We start from the raw sequence: 20712 nt of genomic DNA, 5'->3' as shown, positions 1-20712 counted from the left end.
GAACACTGTAGGTGTTCGGGCCATACAATCACATCCTCCCCTAGTTCCATTAATTATTCATTTTAAAAAATGAGCTATCCTTGAACTCACCATAAAAATCACCCATCGTTTATGTTTTGACAGCTTCTCTAAAAGAGACACTTTCAAACCACATAGCAAGCACTATTAGCATCTCTGTGGTAAGGACTATTATTTATTGTTGCTGTAGACCTACCAGACCATGACACATAACAGCTACAACCATTAGGTAGAAACAGTGTATTTGTACCAGTGTGTAAAATTTAGAAGGTTTATTTTTAATCTGCAAACTTGTATAGCCCACATTTATGGCTAAAATATAAAATTAGTTAAATATTAGCAGTTATTACTGTTGCAGCAGCCCTCTTGTTAGAGAGTAGAAATGAGCCAAGCCACAGACTTCTAGTTTATCACAGCATGAAAAGGGTCCTGGTTTATTCCTCTTTACAGCTTAGCCATTCTGACTCCAACTATTCACTGACTCTGGCTGCAGCAAGCTCCTACTGGAGGTTTCCCTTGCAGCCTCTGACTGCTGGTTATTTCCTGCTAAACCATGACTAAAACATAAACCATATATTAGTTTGCAGACTCTGACTGTAGGCTTTCACCCAGCTAGACTGTGACTGCAGGTTCCGCCAACAGGTTCTAATTTCCAATTGCAGCCCCAGACTAACCTCACAGCAGTGATTCTCTCTCTCTCTAGGATCCTTCTTCTTTATGATCCTCCGTGCTGATTCGCCCCTCACCAGCTAACCCACTCTCTTTAATCACACTCATCCTTATTGGATATAGCTGTGACTTATCAGGGGCAAGGCTGGATTGCATAATTAACACAGCTCTTATTTATCAGGGGAAGGTCACCTGTGTTCCCTTCTCTGACAGTTACCAGGCTCATTTTAAGAACAAACAGAAACACAGAACCCAAATGAGCTGGGCAGACGATCTGCCCCAAGGATAGAAACCAAGAACCAGCTGCACAACAAAACTACACCTGAGTGCTGAACCACGCACCCAGTGTGGACAAACAGCAGCAGCTCTGCTTAAACTGATGGGGCCATAGTGTCTGTGTTGGTGGGCACTCAGGGCTGGCTCACAGGAAACATCTGGGCTCATACTGGAGAATTCAGGAAGGTGGTGTTTTTCTGCTCTCTGGTTTTCTGCCTATCAGGGAGCATACGGATGTTCCCTTAAAACTCCACAGTCATGGAAGAGAACACCTGAAGCTGCATCTTAGGCGCTTCATTGGACTGAGTGAAGTGCTGCTGTAGCACCCCATCTCCCAAAGAGACACAGTGAAGCACAGGAGAGAGAAGGGACGTTTTGGGATGAGGCTGTGCGGCCTGCTGAGCCCACCACAGTGCCCAGAGATGGGCAGGTGTCAGCCTTCCATTCGGCCTTACCAAGGGAGACGTCTGGGGATCTGTGGGGTCTGAGGGAAAAACTGCTCCACACTTCCCTGGGCACAGTCAGAGACACTTTTTTTTTTTGCTTTACTAGGACACCCATGTCAGGAGCCAGGGGAATAAACAGTGGAGGAAAACCTGAGAAAAAAGGCATCTGCCGCAGTCGATGGGAGAGGCAGGAAGACTGAGGAGAAGCCCTGATCCTGGGGCCACTGGAGCCCCTGGGAAGGACTGAAGGATTTAAGGGCAGGCTCCCTGTCATCCTGCTCAGCTCCCAGGACAGGGACACCGAGGCCCAGTGACAACTGCAGACCATGGGACAGGACCTGCGGCATGGGAGGCACTCAGGTTGTCCTGACATCTCAGGGGTTTGACCTTGTAGCTCTTCTGCTTTCACTTACCATTCCCCTGCACTTCTTTTTTAATACACTTGAATGCGGTGTCACAAACGCCCCCCCCCCCCAACTTCACATTTAGTAGCTGTGTACAGTGCTAAAGCCCTGCAGAAACTGAAAATGAGAGATTCTTCCTCTAATAACATGGAGATTTGCATGGAGCTGTGTTCCCAGGCCCTGGCCCCTTGGCTGTCCCAAGGAGAGGCTTGAGGGCTACCAGCCATATCCCCAGCATTGCTTCTGGTAGGACAAAAACCTACTGCATAGGCTTCATGATCAAATCCGGTTAAAAAGTACAAACTATCATTAAAACCAGGTACCATACCTACCCTGGAGACCCCAAAAAAGGTATTCCAGTCTTTTGGTATATCTCCTTTCCACAAAGTCCGGAAGTGATTTTATCTAAGCATATATAAAAACTGGGGAGAAGGCTCTTTGCTCTCTTTTCACGCTGCCATTTCAGTTACTGCTTACAACAACCAGGGAAACATTAATTCAGAAATTATCCTTGCATGGGTTTTAGTGCCAAGCAGAAATCTGCTGAGAAACAAGTGCACTATGGGTGCAAAACCAAATCCACAGTAATGGTTTATTCGGAGGGGAACAGTTTTATACACAGTTTAAGGGAATCTGCCTCCCACAGGAGAACACTGCAGCCAGCAGCCCAGCCCGTTATTGCACTGTAGGGAAGACCATTGTGCTGGGAAAGGAGAGCTGTGAAGAGAGAACAGCAGTTTTCCTTTTGAACAGTTAAAAAAAGCTTTCTCCAGTGCTTCCACTGCTTAGAAGTAATCTGTCCAAACCAGCTAGCAGTTCCCAAATCATTTACCAGAGTTGCAAAATCACAGACCAGAATCACAAATCTCAAGCCAGAAGGAACCCATAAGGATTGAGTCCCACCCCCTGTTCTTTGTAGGACTCCCCAGCATGAAAACCAAGATCAGCATACTCCCTGCTGTCCTCAAGCCCAAGGTTTTGGGCTACAAATACCAGCTTGTACAGAGATGGGGCCATGGGTAGTGAACAAACCAAGGGTATTTCACCTTTCTGTGTAATTTCTCAGGGTCACACTAAATCAGATTGTCTGCAATGACAAAGACTTAGCTCAGTTCTGAGATCTCAGAACTTTTTCCCTCCTGTGACATGAGTCATGGCTGGTTTTACAGTGAAAAGGAAGAAAAATTACTTAACCTATTCATTTTGATCATTACTTAATTCTTTCAGTCCTATGGGACTATCAGGAAAGCTAATTAGATGTTCTCCTACATTGTTTGTTTGTGAAATAAAAATGCAATTTGAGTAACACCTTTTAATCACTCATGTATTATTGTAATGCAGTATATGGGATAAGCAATTATCCAACTCATCAACCATTAAGGAAGTATTGCAAGTCCTGGAACACAAAGAAGTCATCACCTGCCTGCTTTTTAGCATCAGTAGACTCTGTGTGTGGTGTGTCTGTGGGGAGCTGAACAGCCAGAAGAGGGTAGCAGAAGTTAGTAAATAAACCTCATCTGTAAGGCAGAGTTATTTTTGAGAGCAACACCTACTTATATTTCTTGCCACAAGGTAGAGAAACAAAACATTGAAAAACTCATCACCAAGCTGCTGTCAGAACACGGGAAGGCAGATTTGCAGTCAGAACTGACAAGGATTAGACTGATAGCAGGATGCAGAGCTTTCTGAACTCTATTAACTCTTGTTTGACCAATTCCTCTATTAATAAAAATACACACCCAAGCAACTTCATTACTTTGATCTTAGGGGATTGCAGCACAAGCCAGCAAAACTAACAGTGTTACTGACTACATTCTGGTACATGATCTTGCCTGCAGCAGATCTGAAAAGTCAGACGGGGAAGGTGTGGAAATGCATAACACTCAGAGCAACTTAAGGGGATGGTTCTGGCCAGGAAACAGAATATCGAACTTGCTGACTTCACCAGGCAGATGCATATTTGACAACCTGAATCAAAAGGCTCCTCCTGCTGCTGCCTCTAATGTCTACCCAAAACAGAATGTTGCTCCCGGAGTCTGTATGCAGTAAATGAGTATTCACAAAGGGAATGTTGCTGGATCTAGCAGAAGCAGAGTCATCAGACCATAGGAGTTTTGAGAATCCTCTTCTATCCTGGGGTTTGTCTCTTATCCATGCACGTGACTCTAAACAGACCAGAATTGCTGCTGGGCATTCCATTATACAGAGACATATCTACATGGGTTAGCTTGCAGTTTTTTTCTTTATAGAGGCCAAACACCAGAACCCTTCTCGGAGAATTTGATAGGGTGTGCCTGAGGAGATACACGAAAGGACAGGGAAGACTAGGGGATGGCTGTTGTTATCTGCATCACAGTAGTGGTTACAAATCCCAGACAGGATCAGGACTACACTGTGCTAAATGTTGTACACTCACACAGGATGGGAAAAAGCCACAGCCTGAGAAAGGAGCTGAAGCAAACAAAGTGAGAAGGGAGACAGGTGTGAAGACATGAAATACCATGCCCAGGAACTTACACCCAGTAAATGGACAAGGGATAGAAAATTCGTGTTCTGTCAACTTGCTTCTGGTAGAGCTCAGAGGTTGTTAGATGAGAAAGACTGTGTGTGTGTTTACTCCTTGGAAAGGCACTGAGGAGATAACACAACATATATTCATAGTTTATTTGTACTGTATAGGTGAAGTAAAGTGGAAATCTTTCTTTATAATTCTTTTCCCTCCACCCTTTCAAAAATAGCATGTACTGGAAACACTGGAACTTTCCATTTCAAAGACTGTAACATCAGACTCTAAACGCTAAATCAGTTGCCCTTCTACCCTGCTGCTACAGTGCAGCCACCTTTACAGCTTGAGTGTGCCCACTGTCCCTATGGCACACACAGAGCAAACAGCAGCTGGAGAAGGGAAGGGGACAGAGAATGCTGTATGCAGGTGGCATTAGATGTCAGACTAATTTCATCCCCTGAGGGGTTTAGCTTCAGGTATTGTGAAAACCTTCGTGTAATATATTCACAAAGCCTTTAAAGCAGGCCTGCCCCTACAATAGACGAGTTGCAAACTTGCCCACAGTTTTCCCTGGATTTGGCTGTTAGTTACAGAAGGGACTTCTAAAATGACATGCAAGTATCCAGCTGCCATGCCTGCTTCACTCAGTCCCATGTCTCTGACCATTTTTAATGTAATATAGAAGCAAAGCTAACTAAAAAGATTCCTTCTGAGCATCATGCTGAATGATGGATAAAAGTTGCAGTAACAGGCTGGTTCCTATAATATTTCCTGCCTTTGCATTTGGCTCAGCTGGCACACAAAAGGTACATTAGGGGAAATGATGAAGTCCTTTTCCTGCATACATTCTGCTCTGCACTGCATTCCTCAGGGATCCTTTGCCATTTGTGTCAGCCTCGGTTGGCTGAGCCTCCCTCGGGAGCTGCCTGGCCATTAAAAGGAGTGTGAGGATGTCCACGTGGAGTCAGACAGTCTGCTGAGAGTGCCTTCCCCTTGTGCTTCCATGCTGCCAGACACCATTCCCTGCAGAGGGATTTGCATTGATGATGCAGCAGGTAACGGGACATTGCCCCTTAAAAACACGCTTGGAGGGCTGCTGTTCACCTCGCTTCCTGGGTTGGCAACATTCACAGCACTGTTGCTCACTGTCCACAGGCAAGGGTAGTGGCTGGAAAAAAAGCAGCACAGATTGAACTACTTATTTCAAAGCGTTTAGCCAGCGTAAGACTTGCCACAGTAAAGTCAATTTCATTATCTGTTCAAAGGCAGCTATTCAAATCAAGTTACTAGATCAAACTAGATCAGCCTTGAAGATCTTAAGTGAAAAATCACCAGCAACTGTGACACCTGGTGACTTTGGAGGGAGGCATGGACAAAATGTACAAGTATATGTGAGGTTTCAAAATTTAAGGATCTCTTTATGTGACTCTGTGACTTCTCTTCTTCCCATTTCAGAAATAGAGTCAGAAGAGTTTCTAGAGAGGGAGGTCACAAAGTCTCAGGATACTGCCTAGCTTCTGTGGTATAAACACTGAGAAGAAAACCTACTCAATCAGATAATGCTGCATTTGAAATTGCAGCTGATTCTCCTAAGTTAGAGAAGAAATTATTACATTCATTCTTTTGGGGAAAAGAAGGGAAAATATTTGATAATTAATTGATTATCTAGGTCTAAATTTCATCCACTCCTAAAATAAGATCCCCATTTCATGCAGGATAATAGTAAAAAATACATGTAGAAAAATAATTTAGTCTTAAAATGCTCACAGATTGCAGACACCAGAATTCTCTGTAGGTGTTCCAAGATCCTGGTTTTCAGCAGTGCTGGGGAAAAATGAAGCTCCCATACATTTAAGAGCAGAAGATAATTAGTTTGTCAGAAAGGTCTGCCCAGGAATCTTGAATTGGGCACTTAGGACACATTTCAAATCCTGGACACTGATTAAAGTTTGGAACAAAGGGCAAACCACCAGGACAGTCCTACAAGCCTCAGTGCTCCTCATATCAGCAGTTTTCTGTAAACTTACCTGGGTCCAGAGCTGGCACCTCCCTTTGTGTGTGGCACTGAGAGCAAATTAGTGTGTGGAGAGGATGGCAAAGTCCAGCTGTCATGTCCTGGAAACATCTGAAGATTATTGCTGGAGCTCTCCAATAAGTTAACTGTGGGGAGGAAAAAAAAGAGCAACAAGCAAATCCTCAGTGACTATTGCAGACATTGTCTTAAGACAGCAAAACACAGACAGGCTTAAGGCAGAAATCTGGCCATGAGGTCCCCAGCCACAGGTAATGGGACAAAATTCCCAACCACAGGTAAAAAGGCAAAATTCCCTTGTGTTCATTTAGAGAGTGACAAGGTGCCATTGCAATCCCAGGTGTGATACATGAGAAGGTACAGCATGACAGACACAAGACAGACACATTTTTGCAAGCCTGACTAATAGTTTTTCATAATTGATATATATCAGGCAATGTTTTGATACAGATTTCCTTATAATTTGAGCTAAAATACTTTATTAAGTTTTATAAATACTGCCCCATTCCTGGAAGTTTTCAAGGCCGGGTTGAATAGGGCTTTGGGCAACCTGCTCTAGTCGAAGGTGTCCCTACCCATGGCCGGGGCGTTGCAACAAGATGATCTTCAAAGTCCCTTTCAAGCCAAACAATTCTATGATGATAAGTACTTCCATTAAAGAGGAAGCCTTGCTAAATTATAATTAGTAAGCAGATTACTTTATTCCTACTGTTCTTTCCGACCCACTTCTTCTGATCAAAATAGAATCAAATTCTGCAACTCTGCACCCAGATCCAGAAAGTGAAACTCAAAGGACTCAAAGGACGTTCTGACAGTACCAAAATGCCTTTGCCTCACATCAGCTCCTGCCTGAGAGCTGCTTTGATTTGAGAGTTCAACTGCAGCATGACAGGACAAAGACAGAAGACCTGCAACGCTCTTTTTGCATCACTGGAAACTGTAGTGACAGCACGATCACACACTCCTGTTTATCATGAAGAGTGCGCCCAGCTCTTGGCACCTCGTTTTGCTGCCTCGGTCACCCCAGGCGCACAAAGGGCTCTGTGCAGGTGGCTCTGGGGACACACAGGGCCCTTTCCCAGCCGCAGCTGTGCTCGGGGCTCAGAGCGGCGCTCACCTGCAGGGGAGTGGCTCCTCCGCAGGTAGGAGGCGGCGCAGGGAGCGGCGCGGGGGCCGCGCACGGACCGCAGCCTCTCGCCGCCGTGGGCAGCCGCCGGGGCGGCCGCGGGCAGAGCTCCGCCGGGCTGGTAATTACAGCTGCCCGAGGCACACACGGGATCCGGGCTGGAAATCAGCCAGCCGCCCACTGCCAGGGAAAAGTGAGAGCAAAAACTATTACTACTGCTGCGCTGCAGTGCTGCAAGACGGCCGAGAAATCCTCGCAGAATCAGCTAGGCCTCAGAAATGCCAAGACGCTGGTTTGTGAAACAACTGACAAGAAAAATAGCAACCCTCCACCCCCTCCCCAACCCACCAACTCTGAAAAGCAACCAGAAAATGTCACGAATATTAAAGAGCAAATGAAAGAAAAACTATCAGTAAAGCAAATGCAACTTCTGCTCCCACTCATTTTTTGTACCTGTTTACTTCCGAAAGATAGTTTTATAGGTGACAAAAACAAAACCAAAGGGGTAAGAAGACTCTTAAAATGTCATATATCATCATGATTCTAGATTCCTTTTAATATTGAAAAACTAGATTGTATGGAAAATGTTCCCTTTGCAGGACCTCTCCCATTATTTCCTACAGTGAGGTCTCTTCAATCTCCTTATTTTTTTAAAGGGTCCCTCTCAATGAACACAACTCAGGACTGAGTAAGTGACCAGTATGAACCAGTTAAGCAAGGCCCAGGTTCCCAGCACCCATCATATCTCACAAAACTTGCAGCTGACATGAACAAAAACCTTACGGTGAGAATATGTCATGTGTTGACCTTCAGAGACTGTCTCTTGAGCATCCTTAGAATGGTTTCTGAAAAGCAAAATACTTAACGGTAAGTGTTCTCACTGAAAAATTACAAAAGTTATAACTAGAACTATTATTAAAAATTGGAGAATTGAGAAAAATAGGAGGGAGATCCCTTTTCTTTAACCCTGCTAGGCAGCAGTAGACCTTCCTATGTTCTGTCATAAAGAAAGCAGGAGCTTTTGTTTGATGACATAAACAAAAATGTTCTTAAGTCTGTGCCTTACTCAGGAGCTGAACATGGAATTCTAAATCTGCCTGTGGGCACCACTCCTGCTTGCAGGCAAGTTGAATGCAGCATTCCCCCTTCCCCAGCTGGAAACCCTGACACTTAGACCCAGCAGGTTCTGAAGTGGTGAGAGGAATGAAAGGAAACACAGATTCTCCTGCAGGTACGTGGGACACTTCAGACATGTCAGAAGATAAAGCAGGTCCAAACAAAATTAATTAGAAATTATGGGCTGGGGTGCATCATTTGGATGCCACTGTGCATTAACGTGGGTGATGCAAGGAAAATGTTGCAAGATAAACTAAATTAATTTCTGATGAAAGCACCACTGACATCTTACCTCTAATAAACCCATCATAAATTATCATGCAGACTTAATAGCAGCAGTGTAGTTACATTACAGTTACACTGTAATTCCACTTCAAGTATGCTTTTTGATACCTGCAGTTAACATTTTTTCTCCCTGACCTATCAAATTACAGGATTCACTGGAGTGCAAGTACACTGTAGTGAACATATGTGGGGTGTAACACTGCTGGGGAAGCTCACACCATCTCATTTCAAGCTTTCTCTGTGGAAAGTAGTAAGTGCCAGGATCCCCAAGAGCATGTTCACCCACTTCAGCACCTATTGTAATTATTACTAGTCTCTCCAATAATATAATTGCAGTGACTCTGGATTTAAGACAGCAGAAAAAAGATTCAGTTATGCAGTTTATCGTTCATATGGTGATGTCACAGTTTTAAGCATATCAAGGAGCAAAAAGCTTCTGGATCTAAAACACCAAAGATTAACTCACCTTTCCTTTGCATCCAAGAAGGCTTTGGCAAAGGGATTATACTTGATTTTGAGAGCTGTTATCTTGAGTTTACAGAAAACAAGGCATGTTAGCAAAGACAATTTGAAATAGAAACTTGACAAAATATAATCCAGAATAATCTGAGTGGAACTGTTTGGGTTAGCCTAAAATATATCCCCACACTTTGTCTTTCCACAACTGGGTAGGAGACAGCTTTGCTGTGTACTGATCAGCGCCACAGGCAAAACACCACTTGGGGCAGCCTGGCATGAGCTGGTCTGGTAAATCTGGTGCAATGGTGGACCCGTTCAAGAGGGTTTAAACACTGAATTCCTGTCAAGTATTAATAAAATCTTTACACCATTAGCTAAGGGATGTGGCACAGGAGTTAGCAATTCTTACAATCCAATCCCTCAAAGGCAGAAATTTTCCCATGAAGTATTTTTTTGTTCTGCAGTTGTATGCATTACAGGGAACATGGAGAGATAGCATTATCATTATAACTATTAATTAGTCCTGAAAAAAAGATATTTGGCTCGACTGTAGGGCTATTGGGCACTTTTTTTTTTTTGCAGTATTTTTTTTATTTTTGCAGTATTTTTTTAGGATGCCAGGACAGATGGACCAGTCTGGATCAGCTGTGCCAGGATATTAAGCTAAACCTGTCTTAGTACTGGAGCCAGACACTAGATTAGCCAATGGTCTACTGCAGAGAAAAGACAGAGTGTTCAACTGGATGGAGTGTTACACTGCATGGGACTGGTGGAGAAACAAGAAAAAGGCACGCTGGTCTTGTAGTTAATCAGCTTCTAACAGACCTCATGGGTGGTGAGCAGAGCACAGTGTGGTACTCTCCTACCTCCTCATTCTGGTAGGCAGTCACTGCTATGAACTGGGTCTCAGGGAAGGAGCAGTTCATCACCATCCGGTGGGGGCCTCCCACGCGGACTATGTGCACCTGGGGCTCGTATTTGTGCAGGGAGTTCAGCATTATCTGCAGGAAACAAAACACAGAGACAGCCCCAGTGCCACTCTGGTACCTCACAGCCACCCCCTGGCTCTGTGACGGACCAGCTGTCACTGCTGAACGTCCCCAGACTGCGACTGCTGAAGCAGGAGGGCAGGAGCCTTCTGCCTCTGCAGTAACCACAAGGCTGAGCAGAATGAGGCTTCACTGCACTGTATTTCATGCTTTGGTTGCAGCAGCATCAGTATTTGAGTATTTATGCTAGCAGCTATGGCCCTCAAACCTCTGGGCTTACACTGCACTGGAGGCTGCTGAAACTGCTCAGGGGGACTCCCTGTCCTGCTTCTGCTGTCTGGAAGGCTCAGAAAAGGTGCCAGGAGGAAGCTAAGGCAGTCATCCAGTCTCCTTTCTGGGCAAGATGAAGTGTACTTAAACAATCCCTGGCAGATCATCTAACTCGGCACTAGAAGCTGTGAACAGCATTGATCCCAAGAAGTCTATTAGGTCCTTTAATTGGGTCTAGTGCAAAAAGATTATTTTTAAAACTTTGTACTTTGCAAAGTGATGTATACATAAATAAGCACATAGACCTATATATATATATATATTAAAAAAATAAAGAACATATCTATTAGCATAAAGCACTGATAGTCATGAATTCTGATACCATCACAGAAGGGGCAGGTGAAGCGTGGAGTGGGGACATGCTTTAACACCGTGGTCATGATTTCAAAAGAAAGCAAAAGAAGCTTTAGTTATTTGTTATGTAGTAAGTTTCGTCTGGATTCTGTTTCTCATTTGGCCTTTCCTCTCCTGCTTTCCACTATTTTCCTCTCCATATATATACACACTGTCTCCCTGGTTTTTTTTTTACCCAGAGATTCTTTGACCCTCCAAGTCTCTTGTAGCTTTGTTCCTTCCACAAATATTTTTCTGAGGCTTTTGACTTTTCTGAGTTCCTGGACACAAGACAAGCATTTGCAAAATCAGATCCTGTTCTATGGTCTACAATAATTCTTGTGTGCTGGTTCCACATATGACTAAGGAAAAGTAAGATTATCTTCCTGATCTCCTATCTGTAAAAGCTGAGATAATTTCCTACCTCATTAAAGTACTAAGCTTACAGAGGTACCTCACAAACCTAATGGAAATAACAGATTGACAACATACAGCATTCACATGAAAGAAATTGATTCTGGGCTGACAAGTATCATCCACTGTAGGAGTTTTGTACCAAACAAACAAGAGAACAAAAGATCTTGTGCAACATTTTGCCTTTAGATGCATCATCAAAAATAAAATATGAAACAAAATTAATTTTCCTGTTTGCATTTTAAGGGGTTCAAAGAGAAAGTCACTTATTTCTGGTACATGTGGTTTCTTTCCAAAGGCCAAAGCTGATTCAATATAATATTGATAATTATCATGATGCAGAGGCAGACATAGTAATTATTTAATTTAGGAGCAGCCTTTTATTCTGCCATCTGACTCCTGCCAACATTCCACTTACACCAAACAACATTGGGGAACACAACAAAAACCTAATACCCGTGGCCATTTTTCCCCCCTTTCTCTGAAGTCCTATGTAAAAATCCCCAGCACACAAGACCAACTCTGAAAAGACCCCTGACGATTAAGTAAACCACAGCACTCTGTCTCTCTTAACATCAAGAAGTCCATTAAAATCTGAAAGTGCCAATTAAGGCCTGTTTATCCCTGTTTACATTTGGCCTCCAGAGAATAATTGGCATCTGTGGGTGAAGAGGCCTGTAAGGGCTTCTATAATTACATAAATGCACCCTTGATATTTCTTGATTGGTAGGTGCTTGCAATTGAAGCCAAGAGGTGATGTGGAAACATCAGGCCATACCTGCCCACTCCCATTGAGCTTGTTGGTAAGTTTGACTTTGCTGAAGGAAATGGCAGCTTTCATCCAGTGGGCCCCGAAGTTGGGAGAGTCTGGGTGGATGTAGACACAGCTGTGGTTGGGTGGCTCTGGTTTCCCAGCTGGCACCCACTCTCCATTGACATACTTCCAGCGGTGTCCATCAGTCGGAGCAAAGTCCAGCAGGAAGGAGTACATGGCATTTGGATCCAAGCCCGACACACTGATCTTCAAAACAGGGAACATCCGCCTGCCCAGGGAAACAGAAAAGGGGGGCACCACTGGAAACTGGTCTTGAAAGACTCTCCTCAGTATGTTTGTTTCCAGATGCTTACTGACTAGTTCAGAATAAAAAAAATCCTCCCTTCCTTCAATCCACCCTTGCCAGCAAGGGACTTGGACTTGGCAGTTTCTCCAGTAATTTGGTCCCAAACTTCCATGTTCCCTAACATCACCAGTTTGACCACGTCCTTTTGCTTTTTGTTCAATCCTACAAGCAAGCTCTAAACTTCTACCCAGCCTTCCGCTATCTCGTATATTTAAAACTGAAATCCAGCCTTTGTTTAGTTTTGGGGAAATGCTCCTTTTGTGCCTAAAGGTCCAGTGCCACCTTTTCTCAATCCCCTTTTATTTTTATTTTTTTTTCTTTTGTAAAGGAGATTTGCAGGAGCTTGCAGCTTGGCTTTCAGAGGTTTTCTTTCTGTCCCAGTGCTTGTGATCAATGCCACACAACCCTGAACTGGCACCTCAGTGCCTGAAAGTCTACAGCACTAGAGCTAGTAGGGCTCCAACACTTTCAGGAACTGGGAATAATGTGTGGACATCAGAACAGAGATGTCTTCCAGCAAAGGTATCCTATTCATTAAGCTTCTTAGCTTGTCAAGGAATATATGTAATTGCTGTTACATATCACCTCCTACATTCCCCTTCCGTGAGTCCCTGCCCCAGACACATCCATGCTGACCTCTCCTGGCAACTGCCATTTCTCCATGCCACATTTTTATAGGCCATAAATGCCAATGAAGGCAAATGAATCTTTGAGCTCCTTTTCTCTATGGCTGCAAAGAGAGTACACCAAGCAACCAGAGGAATGGCCTGAGGTCCACAGCCATGGGGCTAAGTTAAGGTAGCTCTCAAGGCCTAAATAGCCATATGAGACATTCAAAATACATAAGAAGACAGCTGAAACTCCAGGCTGTCTTAAAGGACTGAAAGTCTCTGCCCCTACAGTCATACTCACTAGTGACACCCAAATGCAAATTGCTAACAGTAAGTCTCCCATGACATCCCACTCACGTTTCTGGATACCTTTATATGGTTTTTGCTGCATACATTCAGCACCTTCTGCTGACAGGAAAATACAGAATTTGAGAAATTTGAGATTTTTCATCTAATTTTAATACTTACTGATACAGGGTCAGTGCAACACTGAAGAAGATATCATAGAATGGTTTGGGTTGGAAAGGACCTTAAAGACCATCTTGTCCCAGTCCCTGGATTGGTGACCCCAACACCTTCCACTAGACCAGGCTGCTCCAAGCCTCATTCAATCTGGCCTTGAACACCTCCAGGGATGAGGCATCCACAACATCTTAGGGCAGCCTTTTCCAGCACCTCACCATCCCTTGTATCACTCCATGTCCTTATAAAACAGTCCCTCTCCAGCTCTTTTGTAGCCCCCTTTAGGTACTGGGAGGCTGCTGTAAGGTCTCTCTCCTCTCCAGGCTGAACAACCACAACCACCTCAGATTTTCCTCATAAGAGAGGTTCTCTCCTCTGGACCTGCTCCAAAAGGTTGATGTCTTTCCTGTACTGGAGACCCCAGAGCTGGATGCAGCACTCCAGGTGGAGTCTCATGAGAGTGGAGCAGAGGGTAAGAATCGCCTCCTTTGCCCTGCTGGTCGCACTGCTTTAGCTGTAGCCCAGGATGTGTTTGGCTTTCTGGGCTGCCAGTGCACATTGCTGGATTGTGTTGTGCTTCTTGGCCACCAACACTCCTGAGTCCTTGTCCTCAGGGCTGCTCTGAACCTATTCTCCACCCAGCCTGCATTTTAGTGCAGAACCATAAAGTTCACTTTATGGGGTTTGCACAGGCTCACTCTCAAGCCCGTCTAGATCCCTCTGGATGACGTCTCTTCCTTCCCCGTGTCAACCAGAGCACACAGCTGGGGGTTGCTGGGAAACTTGCTGAGGGTGCGCCTCTGTCACCAACGAAGGTAATGAAAAGCTCATCCCAGTACTGACCCCTGAGGAACAGCACTCCTCACTGATCTCCAAGGTACGTGAACCACAACCTTTCTAATTAAATAGAAGCTCAGGCAAGGACTTATACACTACAGATGTCTTTCTGAGCAGGATGCACCAGCTACCAAACTGGGATATGATAAAAACTATGGATGCATTGCTCCTTCCAACTCTTAGATCTCCCCCAGCCAATGTTCAGAGTAATACATTTAGATACATGGCTGAAATTGAATTAGAGGGGAAAATTAATCCACATGTAAATTCAATTTCACTAGATTGTGCAGAGCTGTTTGTGTTACACACAGATTGTTGATTCCTCTGCCTAGAATGCAGGCAGGCTGCTCTGCCTTTTTATCTGAGAGGCTCAAGTTTATCCCCAAAGGACCTGTAGACCAATCCAGAAGAGAATACAGTCACCATTAATTTTAACCTTTTGTATCACTAAGATTAGAGCACTTCCCTGTGTTAACCAGCTTCAGACCCAGTAATTCCCTGCCCTGCTTGGACCAGCATGTTTTGACTGTACAGGCTCAAACAATGGAGAGCTTACCACCTAACATTTTCTGCTGATTGAGTGGGTTTACTGTCAAAATCTGTCTTTTGGCATGGGAAGTTATGATTTCTCCAAGTTTGTTCCAGTCAGAATATTTGTTTCAATGCTCACGTAGGTGCACACATGTTCTCCATTGCTGCAATAGCTGAGCACTTCAGCCTCTTCAATTTATTTAGAGCAAATCTGCTGCAATTACTCCACAGTACAGGCCTTGAGTGGGAAGATGTTTGATATCAAACTTGAAAATGCGGTAATTAGTAAAGTTGTTTTAGCATTCAAGCCTGGAAAGGGCTTCTTTTCCCCCACTCATGGCTGCCTGCACTGATACCCTACGGATTTTCCCCATACACAAACGGGAGCAGTGGCACCTTCCTATCTCCAGGCAATAACAGGGATTGCAAAGTTTCAGGATACTGCCTAGCTAATATGGCATAAACACTGACAGAGGAAACCTATTCAGTCAGGTAACAGTGCATTTGATATTGAAGTGTCAATCTAAAACAATAGGTCTGAATAAAACAGGAGTTTCCCACTGCATCAACCGCACCCTTTGGGATGTATTTTGTGATACAGCACATGGTTTAATTTTAATGATGTCTATCCTGTTCAGAGTATATCTATCTCCTCTAGGCATATTGCTAGGGCAGGTGATTATTATAATGATGTATGATACAGCCACAGAGACATAGCTGTATATTAACACTAAAGATCATCTAACTGTGACATTTTGGGACCCTTGGTACCAATTAGAGGTGACTCAGAACAGATAGAATTGTGCATTTGACACTTGAGGATCACTAATCAATTAGACTTTCATTCTCTGGGATACTCCTGTATCGGGTTTCTGTTTAATTTCTGAGCTTTGCTAACAATGTGTCTGTCCACACCAACTGTTTTCGTTTTCGTTTTCACACATAAAAGTTCAGGCTGGCTCTTCTCTTTCATCATAGAACACAGTTTTCGAAAGCATTAATCTACCCTTCAGCAAGAATGGTTTAGTTGTACTCATTTAGCAGCAGCAGCAGAATAAGATCAATATTGTTTTACTGAGAACCTCTCTGCAGACAATCACTGAAGAATCCTGAACCTGAAAAAGATTCAGAAATAATAGGAAATTGTCTCAAGTTTGTCTTCTTTTGAATAGCATGGTTCAGAGTTCTTTGCTGCAGGCCAGTTTGTATTTTCTTTGTTTTAGTGTGCTGCTGTGTTTTTTGATGAAAGATACTCTCAGAAACTCAGAGATCCTTTTTCATAGTCTCTGATGCTACAGTAACTATGTTAAAAGGATCAATGCAAATGACTGTGTGACATACTTTTCTAATTTTTTATTTTGAGATTGCTGTAGTTCAATCATAAAGAATGTATTCCTGCTCTCACTGACATTTCCTGTCAGAGATGTCCCTGGCTAAATGAAAAGTAGAATCAGGCTGATAAGGAGTATATAAGTTAAAATGAAATAATCAGGCAGCTTACACAATGAAATAAAAAGTATCCGGGCATATTCAGATAATGAACGATTCCCTTATCAACATTATAAAAAGATTTTATCAACACACTCACCCTGACATTTCAGAAAGAAGTATCAGCATGAAGTCATGATTTTCATTAGCTGAAAGGAAAGAAACTGAAAAAACCCTGTTGGTAAGGTGTGATTCTTTGTACTAATTTAATTAATCAGAGGCAAACCCATCTTACCTCATGTTTAGTCACTTACACTGCTAAGGAGCCAGTTTAAGCATCAGTACAGCAAGTGAAAAGTCCACTTATAAGTTCGCTGTAGCCTAACAGCAGTTTTCAAAGCAATTTAAATGAAGGAAAAGCAGTTTCACGATATAAAGAGAATCTCAGCTGCAGATTTCTATCAGTATAGGTAATAGGAGGAATCAGAATGGCAACAGGTACTCTTACACCAAGAGATATAAGTTTGGGAAGGAAACTGTTCTCTCTGCAGAATCACCTTGCTGAGCCAACAGACCAGATTTTTCATTTTTACTGCTTTCATCTACCACCCTCATCAAGCTACAGTCAACAGTAATTTAATCCACAAATTCTGCTAAATCCATGTCTGCAAAATTAATGAAACTCGCACTACATGAGTAAATCTTTATCTCTCAATTCCTGTCTCCTATGTGGATCTCCTGGGAGGTCTCGCAAAACATAAGAATGCTGAGGGAGCACCTCAGGTGGGGAGCAGCAGAGGGCTGGCAAGGATAAATTAAATAAAAACCTTAGTAACACTGTGCAAATCTTATTCTGGTAGCTGCTTGTCTGTTACGGGCTGGACTCTGCTGCCAGCCCAGTTCAGAGCAGAACCTCTGTGGAGAGCCTTCTTCAAGGCAGTGCCTGATTCAGAATTTGCATCCTTCTGGCCAGATTTTTCACTCTTTCCCTGTGCCTTTCTGTGTGCCCCAAATAGTAAGACATGTGATCCACTCATACCACAATATTTTTTCCTTCTAAAACTGTGCATGCTAAGCAATATTCCACACTTGTTTCTAAGGGCACCAGCAACAACTGTGGGACCATGCAACTCAGACTGCACATGCATACAGAGCACGTAGGGCAGTTTTGTACCCATTCTGGTACAGAGTGCTCATACAAGCTGTTAATACCCAAGGCCAGAGGGATGGGAATTGCAGCTGGGGATAACAACCCCAATCTGCTTCTGTGCAAGTAATTTGAAGCCTACAGGTGAGGACTTGCTAATATAGACTGATGATTATTAGCATAAGAAGTCATTCCAAAGGTTTTGAGAGGTATTCCCTTGCAAAACTTTCGTTTTTCTGCAGTCGCAAGTTAGTCAATATATTTTTTCCAGCATGTTTCACAGGAGGAATGGTTTGGCCATGACCAAAAAGAAGCAGGGTCACCCCGTCTTGTTCATACACTGGTTTTAGCAGACTGCAAGGCTGCAGTCCCCTAAAAACTCTGGCATGCTCATTGCAGTTCTCTCGAGTGTGCACACACAGTTTATTATTATTAGAACCTAACCCCCCTGGCTGTCGCCTCCAGTGAGCCCGCAGTGCTGAGCAGATCACTCACCTGCCATTCTTGGTCACAATCATCTCATTAGTGACTTCCCTGAATCTCTGCCAGAGCGGGGCATCCTCCAAGACAACCTGGAGCTGTTTCTCCGTGGGGTCTCCTTTGTCTCTCCCAGCCCGGAGTTCACTCTCCACTACACTGAGGAGCCTGGAGACGGTGCAGTCGCTGGTTTTTTTGCAGCCCAGGTCTGCCATGACGGCTTTACTGCCAGGAACTTCAGGTAGCTGCTGAAAAGACAAAAATAATGAGCTAAATAAAAAAAAGTCAGTTCATTGGGCACCGTCTGACTAACATGCGCTCCTCACTCTTTTGCCACTGCCTAGCTCTTTCCCCTGGAAGTCCCAATGGGCAGTGACACCAGTGTGTGGAGGTTTACGCACATGCTCCACACAAAAAGAGGACTATCTCCTAATTACCTGTTAGACAGTCAGGTGGGTGGCTGGCTGATGACTCAATTGGCTGTCTTGAAAGAAGAGTCCTCCATCCAAATTAGCATGCTTTTATCTTTTTTCAACCTGAAGTGGGTCTAATTGTTCTGCTTGAGAACCAGGTTTCCATTAATGAAAATTGTTTCATTTCCAGACTGAAACAATGCATGGAAATTGCATTCACGCTGGTGCAGACTCTAACTGAAGGAGCGGGGAAGAGTCAAGATAGTTACACAGAGAAGGTTGTCTTAAAATATTTTCCCCAAGAATGTTGCATAAATGCATTAACCTCATTCCTCTACATTCCTAAATCAAAATATAACAGTGAGAGAGCTTTCTGCACTGAAGTTTCAATGCACAGGTAGAAGGCAGCAATGCCACACTCCATTGCTGATGGACAGTGTTCATCCCTCGGTCCAACCGTCATTCAAAAAACCCCTGCTGCACCTTACAAGTGGCTGAACGCCCCTCTGGCTGTGTTCCCAGGGACACACTGCACACTTCTGGGGCTGGTATGAGCTTAACTGCCTGAGGCCTGGCACTGCTGACCAACTCAAGGTCCAGCTCATGCAAAAGCTCCCTCAGCATCCCAAAAAGTCTTTCCCTCTCACCTTATGCTGAGACCTTCTCTGACAAGCCTGATCCAACAACACATGCCCTCCACAAAAAAGCCATCATTTACTGAGGGCTCCAACAATTTTGGCATTCAGCCAAGGAGACGAGAGATGTGGGTTCAGTCCCCTGCTGGAGGGACAAGTGGAAGCCCCACAAATAACAGTGACTTGTAAACACTGGGTTTTGGTACATAACAAATGCTGGAGTACCTAATCTCTCCTTATACATATATCTCTGATAACGATTTTAAAATTTGTGGTCTGTTTGACATGACACAGTCAGGGACTTGATGATGAAAATGTAGTCCTAGAGGTCATTTTTAGAGAAATACATTTTCTGTCTGCTTACTGAGAACTTTTCATTCTTTCAATTCAATTGTCTCTGTTGAATTTCTGTGCTTCTGTCTCTTTTAGAAAGACAAAATGACTTGGTGGATCACTCCTGGGATTATTACTGACAAGAAGGAGTATGGCAGATTTTATAAAACAGAATTTAAGTTAAATTCATATTTGAGAAGGATCAACAGATTTTGCCTTTAAAAAAATTAAGAGGTACCATCCACCTAAACAACAATGGCCAGAACTTGATGGCACCTTATTTGGCACCCTTCCAACCCAAATCATTCTATGATTCTATGCTGTTTAAACTTCACACTCTGACACCTCTTCCCCGCTTCTTTTATTGAATTGTCAATTCATAACAGAAATACCTAGATTATTTTATAAGTAAACAGGTGAATTATATTAGCAGGCATCAGATAGCAACTTCTAGTTAATAAACAGCCCACTTTCACTGCTGAAAAATTAAAGAATGCACTTCGAAATCTATAAGATATTTAGGTGCCTGGAAATGTACCTTAGGTACACATTGCATTTGGAAAAATAATTCCATCTCAGGTATGCTGGTGAAAATGAAATGTGTTTATGTTTGGGTTCCCCTTTCCTAAAACTCAAAGAGGAGAGAGAAGCTACTACTGTAATTGTTCCCTCCATGTGATCAAATGGCATAGGAAATGCATAGGAGATTATGTGAGACAGTTTTAAATTTTATTATCCTACAGATGTAAATAGACAGAGAAATTGGAGCTGGTGGAAGTGCTGCGAATTTTAATTCAATATCTTCAGGTTTTCAGTAAGTTCTAAAAAGGTGCGTGTTACTTTGGGATTTTTTTTTTTTTAGCTGATGCCCTATTTTCATACAGCCTTTTTAGATACAGTTGCTCAGAAATCAGGAGAGTCAAAGTTAAGGCAGGTAAAGAGACAACAGCTCATAAAAGTATTAATATTCCAGTACTTACACACAGTTCTTTCTATAGACAAATAAAAAGAGAAGCAGCCTGGCTTTCAGAAGTACTCACTGCCCACCTCACCTGCAGGGCTTCAAGTGGAGTGATACTGGATCGGGGCCTCCAAAAATCAGATCCCATCTACCTTCCTTAAGATGCTTAGAACTTAAAGGAAACCAAAAGCATGCAAAAATGCAGCAACAGTTCATGCTGGTGGAAGGGTTTCCAAAAGGGGAAGTGAAACTCTCTCAGCAGCAGACACTGGTGCATCACTAGAGGTGAGGAATATGCTCAGCAAAGATGGATTGGAAATGGAGGCTGCCACAAAGCAAAAGAAAGGGAGGTC

At 43.4% G+C, this 20712-nt stretch overlaps 1 protein-coding gene across 1 annotated transcript; it reads right to left on the bottom strand.

Moving 5' to 3' along the window:
* Positions 1-4458: 4458 nt before the first annotated feature.
* On the bottom strand, positions 4459-18516 carry TBX19 (T-box transcription factor 19). Its single transcript, XM_066338786.1, has 9 exons — positions 18455-18516; positions 18036-18262; positions 12182-12446; positions 10204-10338; positions 9345-9406; positions 8261-8322; positions 7469-7657; positions 6347-6479; positions 4459-5487 (listed from the first exon to the last, which is right to left on the bottom strand). The coding sequence occupies exons 2-9, from the start codon at positions 18230-18232 to the stop codon at positions 5253-5255; spliced, it is 1278 nt and encodes a 425-aa protein (XP_066194883.1). The 5' UTR covers positions 18233-18262; positions 18455-18516; the 3' UTR covers positions 4459-5252.
* Between the last annotated feature and the right edge of the window lie 2196 nt (positions 18517-20712).

The sequence above is a fragment of the Sylvia atricapilla genome, chromosome 2 (assembly GCF_009819655.1).
Source record: "Sylvia atricapilla isolate bSylAtr1 chromosome 2, bSylAtr1.pri, whole genome shotgun sequence".
Lineage (NCBI taxonomy): Eukaryota > Metazoa > Chordata > Aves > Passeriformes > Sylviidae > Sylvia > Sylvia atricapilla.
Note: the sequence above shows the minus strand (reverse complement) of the source record. Positions and strands in the feature narration are given on the sequence as shown.

What these genes read in the sequence shown, in the direction of transcription:
- TBX19 (XM_066338786.1), bottom strand. Translation starts at nt 18,232, where the DNA reads ATGGCAGACCTGGGCTGCAAAAAAACCAGCGACTGCACCGTCTCCAGG. An exon ending in AGCTCAATGGGAGTGGGCAG is followed by an intron (nt 10,339 to 12,181) that starts GTATGGCCTGAT and finishes TGTTTCCTGCAG; the next exon opens with ATAATGCTGAACTCCCTGCA. An exon ending in GAGGAGCCACTCCCCTGCAG is followed by an intron (nt 6,480 to 7,468) that starts GTGAGCGCCGCT and finishes TCCTCCCCACAG; the next exon opens with TTAACTTATTGGAGAGCTCC.